Source organism: Dama dama, chromosome X (assembly GCF_033118175.1).
Source record: "Dama dama isolate Ldn47 chromosome X, ASM3311817v1, whole genome shotgun sequence".
Taxonomy (NCBI): Eukaryota; Metazoa; Chordata; class Mammalia; order Artiodactyla; family Cervidae; genus Dama; species Dama dama.
Window position 1 is genome coordinate 66,621,086 of NC_083714.1, and position 14,190 is coordinate 66,635,275.

The 14,190-nt window shown below is 36.2% G+C and overlaps 1 protein-coding gene and 1 non-coding gene across 2 annotated transcripts in view; one reads left to right on the forward strand and one right to left on the reverse strand.

The window, feature by feature from the left end:
• Window positions 1–14,190, reverse strand: part of DIAPH2 (diaphanous related formin 2) — a 964,220-nt gene that overhangs the window by 898,838 nt on the left and 51,192 nt on the right. Inside the window, exons 2-3 of the mRNA XM_061136610.1 lie at window positions 5,266–5,298; window positions 2,310–2,486 (exon numbers count right to left, since the gene is read on the reverse strand). Of these exons, the coding sequence (XP_060992593.1) occupies window positions 2,310–2,486; window positions 5,266–5,298 (210 nt within the window). The remainder of the gene's footprint in view (window positions 1–2,309; window positions 2,487–5,265; window positions 5,299–14,190) is intronic.
• LOC133053317 (small nucleolar RNA SNORA70) lies at window positions 8,260–8,392 on the forward strand. Its single transcript, XR_009692235.1, has one exon. It is a non-coding gene; the product is annotated as a small nucleolar RNA SNORA70 (small nucleolar RNA).

Genomic DNA, 14,190 nt, shown 5'->3' on the forward strand with positions numbered 1-14,190 from the left:
GACAAAAATAAATGGAGAAATATACCGTGTTCATGGATTGGAAGAATCAATATTGTGAAAATGACTATACTACCCAAAGTAATCTATAGATTCAATGCAATCCCTATCAAGCTACCAACGGTATTTTGCACAGAACTAGAACAAATAATTTCACAATTTGTATGGAAATATGAAAAAAAAACCTCAAATAGCCAAAGTAATCTTGAGAAAGAAGAATGGAACTGGAGGAATCAACCTGCCTGACTTCAGACTCTACTACAAAGCCACAATCATCAAGACAGTATGGTACTGGCACAAAGACAGAAATATAGATCAATGGAACAGAATAGAAAGCCCAGAGATAAATCCACGAACCTATGGACACCTTATCTTCGACAAAGGAGGCAAGGATATACAATGGAAAAAAGACAACCTCTTTAACAAGTGGTGCTGGGAAAACTGGTCAACCACTTGTAAAAGAGTGAAACTAGAACACTTTCTAACACCATACACAAAAATAAACTCAAAATGGATTAAAGATCTAAATGTAAGACCAGAAACTATAAAACTCCTAGAGGAGAACATAGGCAAGACACTCTCTGACATAAATCACAGCAAGATCCTCTATGACCCACCTCCCAGAATATTGGAAATAAAAGCAAAACTAAACAAATGGGACTTAATTAAACTTAAAAGCTTTTGCACAACAAAGGAAACTATAAGCATGGTGAAAAGACAGCCCTCAGATTGGGAGAAAATAATAGCAAATGAAGAAACAAAGGATTAATCTCAAAAATATACAAGCAACTCCTGAAGCTCAATTCCAGAAAAATAAATGACCCAATCAAAAACTGGGCCAAAGAACTAAACAGACATTTCTCCAAGGAAGACATACAGATGGCTCACAAACACATGCAAAGATGCTCAACATCACTCATTATCAGAGAAATGCAAATCAAAACTACAATGAGGTATCACTACACGCCAGTCAGAATGGCTGCTATCCAAAAGCCTACAAGCAATAAATGCTGGAGAGGGTGTGGAGAAAAGGGAACCCTCTTACACTGTTGGTGGGAATGCAAACTAGTACAGCCGCTATGGAGAACAGTGTGGAGATTTCTTAAAAAACTGGAAATAGAACTGCCATATGACCCAGCAATCCCACTTCTGGCCATACACACTGAGGAAACCAGATCTGAAAGAGACACATGCACTGCAATGTTCATCGCAGCACTGTTTATAATAGCCAGGACAGGGAAGCAACCTAGATGCCCATCAGCAGACCAATGGATAAGGAAGCTGTGGTACATATACACCATGGAATATTACTCAGCCATTAAAAAGAATTCATTTGAATCAGTTCTAATGAGATGGATGAAACTGGAGCCCATTATACAGAATGAAGTAAGCCAGAAAGATAAAGACCAATACAGTATACTAACACATATATATGGAATTTAGAAAGATGGTAACGATAACCCTATATGCAAAACAGAAAAAGAGACACAGATATACAGAACAGACTTTTGGACTCTGTGGGAGAAGGCGAGGGTGGGATGTTTTGAGAGAACAGCATCTAAACACGTATATTATCAAGGGTGAAACAGATCACCAGCCCAGGTTGGATGCATGAGACAAGTGCTCAGGGCTGGTGCACTGGGAAGACCCAGAGGGATCGGGTGGAGAGGGAGGTGGGAGGGGGGATCGGGATGGGGAATACATGTAAATCCATGGCTGATTCATGTCAATATATGGCAAAAACCACTACAATATTGTAAAGTAATTGGCCTCCAACTAATAGAAATAAATGGAAAAATAAATAAATAAATAAAAGCCAAAAAAAAAAAAAAGTAGCATGCTAGAAAATACAGATGGTATGACTATTGATAATAAAACAAACTTGGAGTAATTAATTCTTCTGTCGCCTCTATTTTTTTTTTTTTTTATGCAACACTGTGTCCTCTAGACTCTATTTCATATACCTAACAAGATACCTTATATTGTTTTCAGAGAAGTAGACTTAGGCCTGTTTTGCTTTATGGAAGAGAAGCACAATTTAGGTAGTTAAAATACTGATCCAACGTGCCACAGACTACTGAATAACAGAGAATGAAAATAAATAAGACAGTCCCTCTTTTCAGAGCTCATAGTGGAAGAGACAAACATATTATAGCTCAAAAAAACAGATACTTTTAAAAACAGTTTTGTTATATCAACAAGTTTCTGGCCTCTCCCTTATGTGATATAAATACAGTCCATACAAACAGCCCTACTTACAACCCAGTGCTATGCACTTGAAAATTATAACAAAATCAGGGGGTCTAACTTACCATCATTTTTTCAAATAAATCCAGTACTTCCTTTTCAGACAAATTCAAAGATCGTTCATCGTATAATGGCTGAGCAGCTGGAAACTCATTCATCGCAACTTGAGAATCAAGAGGATGTTGTATAAGAAGTTTTTCCTTTTTTACAGTAGATTTTCTGAAACTTGTAATTCGGTCACGCTGCAAACAGAAACAAAACAAGAAGCCCTAAGGAAGAGATCAAGAATCACCAACGTGAAGAACCAAAATATCAAAATGGCACTTAGGATAATATATATTATTATTGTCTTTTTGACAAAATGTTATTTTAAGCAGCAAGCTCCACTTAGATACTGTACTACTGTGAAACCCTGAAATAGCTCGATAGCCTCAGAAATCTAGGGGGTGAAAAGTATTTCTCAAAAGTGAAACTTAGGTCCTTGTCATTGCTGTTTTGCACAGTAAATAGGTGAGAAAAGTCTGGTCTCAAAGTCATGTGGTGGTTTGAGGGAGAATGTGTCTTTGGCAGCAACTTTGAAACTATGAGGGAAGAAAAAGAAAAGAATATTCAATTCTAAGGGTGAAATTATACTAACATTTCTCTTCTTCAAAGTGCCAAAATAATTGTGACAAGTATCTATGAGTACTTTGGCAATGTAGTGGTAGAATATAATGGTTAAGAGCATGGACTATGGAGCCAGACTCCCTGGGTTTCAATCTGCAATTCACTAGGTCGGTTACCCTGTGCAAACTCCTTGGTCTCCAACTGTCTCTTCATGTCTAAAATAGGGTAACAAGTTAATACATATACAAGGAAGGAAGGGAAGGGAAGGGAAGGGAAGAAGGGAGGGGAGAGAGAGAAAGCGAGAAAAGAGTTATTGTGAGATCTAAACATACATGTGTAGTGTACTTGGCTGTTATTTATTACTATTGCTATTTTTACTATTATTACCCTCACCTTTTTCCTCCCTAAAAAGTGGGACCAACAAGGAAGCAGAACAAAATTAAAAACATTATCTATTCCATTTTCTGGAAATATAACACAAACAGAAATATCTTATTCCTAAAACATTACTATGAAGAACTTGCCATGTTATGGATATTGACTCAGAACCATTGATTCCATGTACCATCTCTTGTAATTAGCTTGCAATTTCACATAAAGTGAGTTAACAACTCCAGTTGCCTGTAAACAGGCCATTCTCTTTTAAACCACAGCACACTGAACATCAAAAATTAGTAATGACCAGAAAACTGAATGCAACTCGATTTTATTCTGGTTTCTGTTAAGAAGCACATGCATTACTGTCAGCTCATGTCAGACAAGCAGATATGTTAGATAGGATGTCAGTGCCTGTCACTGCCATGTTATCAAGTGCTTATAAATCACTTCAACAATACAAAAAGCATTGCAGACATTCTTACCACAATTTTGTCAACTACTGTTGACCCGCATTAAAAAAAAAAAAAAAAACATATCTTTTATTTTCATTCAAAGAACACTTTCTTTTTTATAAAAGGTGTACTTTGAAAGAAATATGAGCAGTTTTAAGCAGCTTATTTAGGATTCCAAAAATGATCTTAGTACACGGTTGCTTACAAACAGATTATGTAAATCAAAATATTTTAGAGCCAGGAAGAAACTTGAAAAACCATTTAGGCTGACACTCATTTCACAGAAAAAGTGACTTGCTAAATTGACAAGTCCCTGGTTCCTAGCCCAGTGGTCAAATAAAGATTCACTTCTTCAAATCATCCTCTATATTTTCCAATTTTCTTTTAAATTTGAAAGTCTTTGAGGAAAATTAAGTTGGATTAGATATGTAGTATATCTTCAAACAACTCAAGAAAAAATATTAAGCAATCCCAAATAAGCCGAGTACATAACCAAGAATCAAATTTTACTAAAAGATATGGTGGACATAAAAGCATTTAAATATGCAATCGACCATTAAATCAACATATTTCTATTCCTCTCCTTTCATATCACTTAATATTTACTTTTGCAGTGCTGGCTTATTTTTACTGAATAGCATTATTTACATATATATTTGATCTTCTACTATGCCATTCACTTCAATCTAGAAAATTGGCTTTTGCTTTCAGCTATATCTTGATAAGAAAATAAAATTAAGCCATATACTTTCACTTCCTTAAATCATGAATAATATTCTACATTATTTGTAGATAGGTAATTTCACAGAGAAAATGACACTGCTTAAAATACCTTTTTTAAAAGTTTAGCTATTAAGTGAAGTCGCTCAGTCGTGTCTGACTCTTAGCAACCCCATGGACTGTAACCTACCAGGATCCTCCATCCATGGGATTTTCTATGCAAGAGTACTGGAGTGGGTTGGCATTTCCTTCTCCAGGGGATCTTCCTGACCCAGGGATCAAACCCAGGTCTCCCACATTGTAGGCAGATGCTTTACCATCTGAGCCATCGGGGAATTAGTTATTTAAGGGCACATTTAAATTTTAAGCCCATAACTTTTAATAAGTTTTACTACAATAGACTTAGCTCAAAAGTACTTGAGGATTTTAAATTTAATAGCACATTTCTGACTAAACAATGAACTTAACTTCCTTTCTATTTTAAATTAATTTCCTTTACTGTTAATATTAATACTTAACATATTCAGGGTCAGTTTACATGGCTATTGAGAAAGGAAACATTTGTGCTTTCCAGAGTTAGATTCATATAGGTTTTTTAATTGCTTAAGGTGTATCAGGATGGCAATATCAAAATTATTTTGAGATCTCATACAGTTGTTTCTGTTTACATTCAGAAAAAGAAAAGTCTGATTTTTTTGCAGACATCTGCTTTTTTTTTTTATTGACAATTCTTCCATCTACTGTACTTTATAAACATCTAGACTTTTTATATTATTACATATATCAATGCTTTAATGTCCACCCACTTTAATAAAAAAGCAACATGCATAAGTAATATAATAACATGCTACTAAGTCCACCTTACCACATCATCTGCCAAAGTTTTTATTTGAATGTTCTATTAAAACCGAAAAAAAAAAAAAAAAAACCTGTCAGATAAGAGAAATTCACAGATAAAACAAGAAAATACCTGAATGATTCTCATTTTTTCTTTTATCAACTAAAACACTTCAAAAAGAATTAGAAAATTTAAATATATCATATAAACACAAAAATTCTTTACAAGAGAAAAAAACTTTTTAAGGATTAAAAATGACGATTTGGTGGAGGGGGTGTCTCTCTGTTTTTGAAGATGACTCCCAAATTCCCAAAGTCAGATTTGGATCACATATCACTACCACAATGTTCAAATGTGACATAAGATATAACAAAGTCATAAGCCCTGTCAAGATTTTTCAAAGTTTTAGCATGAATAATCATATTTTTAAGAGACATACATTTTTTAAAAACATGAACAATAGGAAAAATGTTACATTTAATTGTAGTGAAATACAATGAAACAGCTCAGTTTAGAGTTCAGTTATGGATAGATATTTATAGAACACTTTTATAACTATTCTAGATAACACTGAACTTACCGATTCTGTTAATATATGCTCATTTCTCAAAACCTTCAACACTTTTTTTGTATGTGGTTTTCTACTTCTAACGTTAAGAATCATTGGAAATGGTACATTCCAGTTAAGAAGATACAGTAACTAATTAAAATTACCGTACAGCATATATAGGCACAACTACTTGAAGAATTATAGTACAGCAATACTACAGTAATAAAGCAATACTAAAGTAAGCAAGGTAACAGCTAACAACTTAATAATCTTCCAAGATTCAGAAGATACTTCAAGATCTTAGAATAACAAAAGATGAGCACGAAAGCCATTATATTATAAATATGTTGAAGTATGTTAAAGTGCTAGTTAAGAGATGTGATTAGGAAAAAACCAGATTTTTTAAAATCATGTTAGGAACAGAAATCAACCCTTCTACAACATCCTATACATTTATTTCCTACAATAGAAGCTGAATGATGTACATCATGCATGCTCACATCCCTTTTAACTAAGAAACATATGTGGCTCACTGGTGGGAAGAATTCTAGTAGGAGTTTTAAGTGAGAAGTATTTGGTCACAGGGTCTCATAAAATCATCTTCAAATACCACCAACTAAATGATATTAAAAATCATCCTCCCGTCCATCAATTGGGACAAATATGCTATTATATATGTAGTTCTTTTTCTACTTTTAATCTGTTGATTCCCTCAAGGATCTACATTACTACATCTTTGTACTATGTCTTTATCACATCCTGCTGACACAAACCCCAATCAATCTTTACTGCCTATAAAAAAGAAAGTAAGGGGGAGTATTTATATCACAAATGAAGCCTTTTTAAGAGAGATCAATTCACCCTAAGACTATCTCTAGCTGGTAATTTCTCTTTAATTTTCCCAGTGGAGTACAGAAAACTGTTCTATGCACAATGACAAGCTTCATGATTTCCTGTAATGTAACATCAGAGTGAGAAATGTCAAAGCCTCACAAGTGCCACACTTACCCTGCTACCATTCAAATATGTACCTGTCCACCTGTGTTATTTATTATTTTACAGTTCTTCAAGCAACCACTGCTTTTCATTTTTTTCCATCCTTTGGGATTATAAACTCAAGATTAGAAGCATATATGTATCTTCAAAGTAAGAATGTAAATTCGGGGGAAATAAGATTTAATTTAGTCAGTTCTCTAAGTTAAGGTATACATATGTCTTGAATGCTTTAAATCTGTATCTCAATTGAATATATGTTGAGTTTAATCATAGGGGACAGAAACAAACAAAAAGCATTGCTAGTAATATTTCCACTTTGTCTTATGGGATGAAACTGGAGTTCTTTTCTCCCACTCCCACTCTGCATTTTTAAATTAACATTTTTTATCCATATTAAATTCCACCATATGTTGTTAGACACTATTAAATTGGATGAAATTTGAGATAATATGATCAAAACCTCTCAATTTACAAATGATGGAACTGAACCTTGTGGAGGCTAAATGACTCAACCACAGACCACAGATGTGATTGCTACTAGATACTAACTCTTAGTCAATGGTCAATGGCTTCTTCAGTTGGTATAATTAAGCTGTAGGATATTAGGGTTGAACTACTGAATTGAAACAGTTCATGGTAATCTAAAATTCACAGATATGCCCCAAGCCCCATTAGTTTAATTTTCCTTTGAGTAACTTCCTTTTGTCACCATTAACAGAAGGTCAAGCATCATCTCAAAGAGCATTCCCCTGCCAACTAAAGTCTCTGCCTAACACGTCTTACGTATTAGCTACTGAATTTACTTTAACCAATATATACTAATGTTCTTCAGTCAGCTATTCTTCATATACAAACTATAAATTTAGATTCTTTGGTCTTTCATTATTCTTAATTGCTAATTATACCTTAATACTGCCACAACTGTAAGAATCAGAGCTCTTCTCTCAGCTCTGGAAGGTGGGTAATAGGAGGCGAAACATAGTAGCAAAAAGTGAGTAGACAATTAATAACCTAGCAGAAACACTACAGAAGCACAAAGGATGATCACAAAGGGTCAGGACAGACTTTCAAAAAGAAGGGCTGCATTTATGGTAAGAGTACCATCTGGATCCCACTCCTCCAGTTTTAAGTCTTCCATATCACCTTGGTTTCCTCCCTCTCCTTAATTCCCTATAGCCAAACAGTTATCAAGTTCCATGGTGATCTTTCTGCAGTTGCTTCTTCATTCTCACACAAACCATCCATTTAGAGTCTAGTCATGGCAGTGGCCTCATAATAATTATCTCTGCCACAATTCTCTCCTCATTGCCAAAGTAACATTCTTAAAGCAAATTTCTGCTTCAAGTTGCCATTGCATCACCTCATTCCTAAATTTCTGTAAGAGCCCCCTAGCCTATGTCCCTATTTCCAGGTTACCCTGCTACAGTTAATTCTGAACACACTGACGAAGTAACACTGTTAAAACCCAAGTCAGTTTGCAGCCAGTTAAGCCAACCATGCTCATTCCCCATTGGGGCCCAGTGTGCAATGCCTATAAACAGCAGCCTCCTCAGTAGTGTATGCAGCCATTGCCTGCACAAGTTTCCCTAAGGGACCTTGGAGACAACCCTTGCCAGTGAACCTTCATGACTGGCATGCTGTCCCCAGTCTAGGCTCCAGACTGATACATGCAGTGCCTTTGGAAAGCCCCAGGGCACAGTGGCCAGGGTCCACTTTGGCCAAGTCATAACATCCATCCACACCAAGCTACAGAGCAATGAGCAAGTAATCGAAGCCCTACATAGGGCCAAGTTCAAGTTCCTGTCGCCAGAAGATTCACATCTCCAAGAAGTGGGGAATTACTAAGTTTAAAATGGATGAAATTGAAAACATGGTGGCAGAAAAGCAGCTCATCCCAGATGGCTGTGTGGTCAAATACATCCCTAATCCTGGCCCTCTGGACAAATGGCGGCCCCCACATTCATGAAAGCCTCCTTACACACACCAATAAATCCTACTTTCCTGTCCAAAAAAAGAAAGAAAAAGCTAGGAAATCTGAATAAACCATGGACTTTAGTTAGGAAAAAAAAAAAAGGTCAGATCATATCACTCCTCTGCTCAAAACTTTTCAGTGGTGCCCTATTTTCACTTCCAGTGAAAGTCAAAGTCCTTACAAGAGTCTGCAAGGCCCTACAGAGCTGCACACTCTCCATATCCCTCTGACCTCATCTCCTACTACTGTTTCTTTCATTCACTCAGCTCCAGTCACACCAACCACTTCACCTTTCCCCAAGAAGGCAATAAGCCACATGTACTGTCTCGTCTCTGCCTGGAAGGATTTTTTCTGTAATCCATATAGCCTCCTCCATCACTTCCCCTTTCAAGTTCTTGCTCAGGGAGACCTACTCTGTCCATCCTATTTAAACAGAAATACCCACCTCCTCCACACACTCTTGACCTGCTTTAGCACACTCTGCTTTTCCTTTTATCAATAAAACTTACCACATTCTCATAGTCTATAATTTATTTTTGTCTATTTCTCCCACTAAAAATGTGAGCTCTGTGAGAACAGAGATTTTCATCTGTTTGGTGAAGGGATGTAACCCTAAAGCCTAGAGCAGTGCTTTGCACACAGAACTCAATAAAAAAACTATAAATGACTATTACTTGCCCATCTGTATTTAATGGCTCCTGACAGAATAAAGACTAATACCCTTAATACAGCATTCAAAGTCCTATATTATTCAGCCCTAGGCTACCTTCTGCATCTTCCTTCATGATCTATATGCTATGGAAAAATGGTAATCCTTTTCCCATCACCTACCTATGTCCTGTCTCAGCATCCACTCTTCCCTCTATTGGAATGCCCATCCAGCTAGGTACATTTCTACTTCCAGAGTTTCCCTTGAGTTTAAGGTTTGGTTATTAATAAGCCAAATGTGGGCCCCTGGTCAAAAGTGGAGGAAAATTATGCTTTGTTTACTGTCTTCTTAAGACTTTTTTTCCCTAAAAGGCATCTTCGAATGATAAAACACCTTAAGACAAAGAGGAAATGATATTCACATAAAAAATTATCCCAATTACTTGTGACAGAGAACCATAAAGAAAAACACTCTGCTTATGATTTCTTGATTTATAAGTTTCATTCAACTAGAGTATATATCCTATATAACTATGCACATTTGACTGATATGGATATTTTTCTCATAGATTTCCCTCATGTAAAACTCTGCTGTCATAAATATCTTCTTGACACCATTACTTAGAACTCTACAACTATTCAGAAAAAAAAAAAAAAGACAGAGAGAGAGACAAATGTAGTCTATTGAAAAGAAAAAACTTTAAGGACATTTTAAGAGTTTGCTATTTAGGAGGAGGCAATTTTTGGCCACTGCACATTAAAAATACATTGAAATTATTGTATAAATTACACTTAAGTTATCTGCATTAGAAAATAAATTATTTCTGCCACACAACTGTATTTACACATTAGTCAAAGAAGAGAAAGGAGCATATAGATATCAAGGGGAGTGGGATGAATTGGGAGATTGGGATTGACATATATACACTATTATGTATAAAAGAGTTAACTAATGAGAACCTACTATATAGCACAAGGAACTCTACTCAATGCTCTGTGGTTACTTAATGGAAAGGAAATCTAAAAAAGAGTGTATAACTAATTCACTTTGCTATACAGCAGAAACTAACACAACATTGTAAAGCAACTGTACTCCAATACAAATTAATTTAAAAGATGGAGAAGAGGAGGAAAGCAAGAGGAAAGTAGAAAAATACAAAGACATCTTTGTAGCCAGTTCTTTGGATGCAAGTTAATTTCTGCTGATTAAAAGATTTTTAAAAATCCATGTCATCTACCTATTCACCAGACAATATCCATCTATCCACGTATCCACCTCCATTCTACCTCGCCATTTGTTTACATATTCATTATCTATCCAACCACCTATTCATCCATTCATTTACCCATGTGTCCATGAACTCACTTATCCATTCGTGTAGCCACATATTCATTTATCCCTCTGTGACATAATAAATAGGTTTAGTCTCTTCCCCTGGTTCCTGACACAGAGCTCCTAAATCCCTTGGAATTTCCTGGATGATAGAAAAATCTTTTGTTCTCATAAGGCAACTCTTAGTGAGCTCCTGAACAGCTTCAGAATGGGGCTGGTCACCAGAAAGATCAAGCCACGATTAACAACTTGGAACTTTAAGCCCCACCCCTCCATCCTCTGGGGAGGGGAGAGGGACTGTGGATTCTGTCAATCAATCACGTGTACAGTGATGAAATTGACATAAAAATCACTACACTATAGGGTTCAGAAAGATTTCAGGTTGGTGAATATATCCATGTACTGGGAGGGTGGCACACCCCAAACTCCATCTGGACAGAAAATCCTGTGCTTACGACTCTTTCAGACCTTGCCCTATATACTTCTTCATTTGGCTGTTCATTTGTATCCTTTACAATATCCTTTATAATAAACTGGTAAACATAACTAAAGCAAAAATAAATAAATAAAAAAGAGAGAAAGGTACAAAAGGAGAACAATAACAAAAACACCATCAACATGAAAAAAAGTTCAGAGAGCTATAACGAGTTATCTCTTGGACAAGATTAAATCACAGGCATTTTTTATGTGAATTGACCTTTAAAACATTCTTAAATGGTTGTATTAAGATACAGTCTCATTTATAATGATGTTCTACAAGGATGAGCTCTCAAATTTTATCTGAATGTAATTTATACATGTGCATGCATCTCTCACACCACTTGCAAGCAGATATTATGGATTTTACTCCTGTGGACAAACTATAGAGCTACTATGGAGTTAAAACAACAACAAAAAAGATCACCCAAAAATGTTTATTAGAGTCACACCCCTGAATTAAAAGCACTGATTGAAGTCATTTTAGTAAGCTTTTATTGTGCAAATCTAACTATAATGGTCATTAGGATGAGGGCATATTATACCAGTAAGTATAGTGACCATATATTTTCATTAAAATCAACTCTAGAAAAGCAATATACTTGTGAATTAGTCAAGCAATTAGAGTTTATGAAACTTCATTTATGATCAGTTATATTAAATATAGCTTACTACAGTACTGAGTACTGAATAATTGTAAAAGTTTCACTCCAGAGTCTCAACCCCTTAAGAATAAGAAAAAGGGCTGATTTACTTATAAAACTCTAACGCTGAAGTTCTGATTGAAATACAGGAGTCATTATTGCAAGAAAATAAAGTTTTAATTTTCCCAATCAGGCAGAAATTAACAAAAACAGCAAGATGTAAAAGTTCAGCTCTCTTATGGCTAATATCACATGGTAATACAATGTTTTATAAACATCTTTCAATTACTCTAGTACCACAGAAATTGGATGACTAAATTGCATATAATTCAAAACTCTCACCACCAACTCAAAAATTTAGCCACACTATTTGACTATTTTCTTCTCTTTCAGAGAAAATATGTTGATCATCACAATAAAGATGAAGAGGCAATTATTTACCCAGCTTAAGTTTCTTAATCTCTAAGAAGGGTGGAGGTAATGTGATATAGAAAAGCATGTTCGATTCAATTGAGCAAATATTTGAGCACCTACTATGTACCTGTTCAGAGATGGGCACTAGGAATACAATCATAAACAAGATGAGTATGTGCCTTAGGGAGGTTGTAGTCTAGATGAAGATCAGATGAATAAAAGAACAATCACAATAGAGAAATCCTGAGAGGACTGATTGGGTGGTACTCTATTACAACCTCCATATACTATCCAAGTAAGGGAAGCCTTTAAGAAAGGCCATCCATCTCAACCACTGAGCCAGGGTTTGAAATCTCTAGATGACATCCTTGACTGACACTTATTCGGATCAGCAGCAGTCATAGAGCTTCCCTGGTGGCTCAGCTGGTAAAGAATCTGCCTGCAATGTGGGAGACCTGGGTTCAATCCCTGGGTTGGGACGATCCCCTGGAGAAGGGAAAGGCTACCCACTCCAGTATTCTGGCCTGGAGAATTCCATGGACTGTATAGTCCACGGAAGGACTGATGATGAAGCTGAAACTCCAATACTTTGGCCACCTGATGTGAAGAACTGATTCATTGGAAAAGACCCTGACGCTGGGAAAGATTGAAGGCAGGAGGAAGATGAGATGGTTGGATGGCATCACTGATTCAATGGACATGAGTTTGAGTAAACTTCGGAAGTTGGTGATGGACAGGGAGGCCTGGTGTGCTGCAGTCCGTGGGGAAGCAAAGAGTCGGACACGACTGAGTGACTAAACTGAACTGAGCAGTCATAGAAGGAAGTAATTATTCTTCAAAGCACTGCCTTTCAACCTTTCAGATCCTGGATTCACCCTGAACTTTACAAATCAGTAACACCAATCAAGGCAATCCAAGGCTATTTAACCACTTGGCAACCAAGTTGAACATTTTGTTTGGCCCCATTCAAATCCTTTACTATAAAGACTGTTTTAATTGAGTATCTCTCCATTGTGTTTGTTTCATCAGGAAAGGTATATCTAGTTTTTAGAACTGAGATCTATGTAGATAGAGGTTTGATTCTAAGAAGACAGGAGGAAAAAATTTTGGCTTTCAAAACCATTGAACTATTACTGCCTATATTTAAAATTACTCCCAAAACATTCTTTCATCTCTTTTCTAACAGTTAGGGGCATTTTCAGATGTCCACATGTCCCCTTAGGTACTGTATTCTTCTATCACCATTAACACTTGCAAACAGAAGATAGATCAGCTGGCAGTGTGTTAGGCACTGGGATTTAAAGAGACAGGGCTCTGACCTCAAAGGACAAAAGCGTTGTAGTTGAGAAGATTAAGTCGCAGGTATTAAAGCTCCAATTCTCCACCTTACTTTGATGTTGGGAGCATCTCAAAGTGTCCATTCCATCATTTTAATAGAGCAATACTTTTCTATTTCTGTAACCAAAAGGACACCATCTCAGAAGTACTGTCAAATCAAAAGCCTCAAAATTCAATCCACCAGTGAAGTGAAAGTGAAAGTGTTAGTGGCTCAGTTGTGTTTGACTCTTTGCGACCTTATGGACTGTAGCCTGCCAGGCTCCTCAGTCCATGGGATTCTCCAGGCAAGAATACTGGAGTGGGTAGCCATTAACCCACCAGAGCTCTTGGTTATTATAAATCATAATTCTTTCCACCATTTTTATAACAAGAAAAAAACTCCTTTTGGGATTTGCCTCTCAAGATGTTCTTTCAATATAAAGAACAAAATGTCTATCTACCAGAAATTGAATATGACACCACAGAATAGGGCTTCAGTTTTCTTCATGAAGCAAAAGACCATGTTAGTTCACTGGGTAAGTTTCAAAACTCTGTCACAAGTTCTTCTCAAGCTTAAATTAATTATCTTGCCATGAACTTC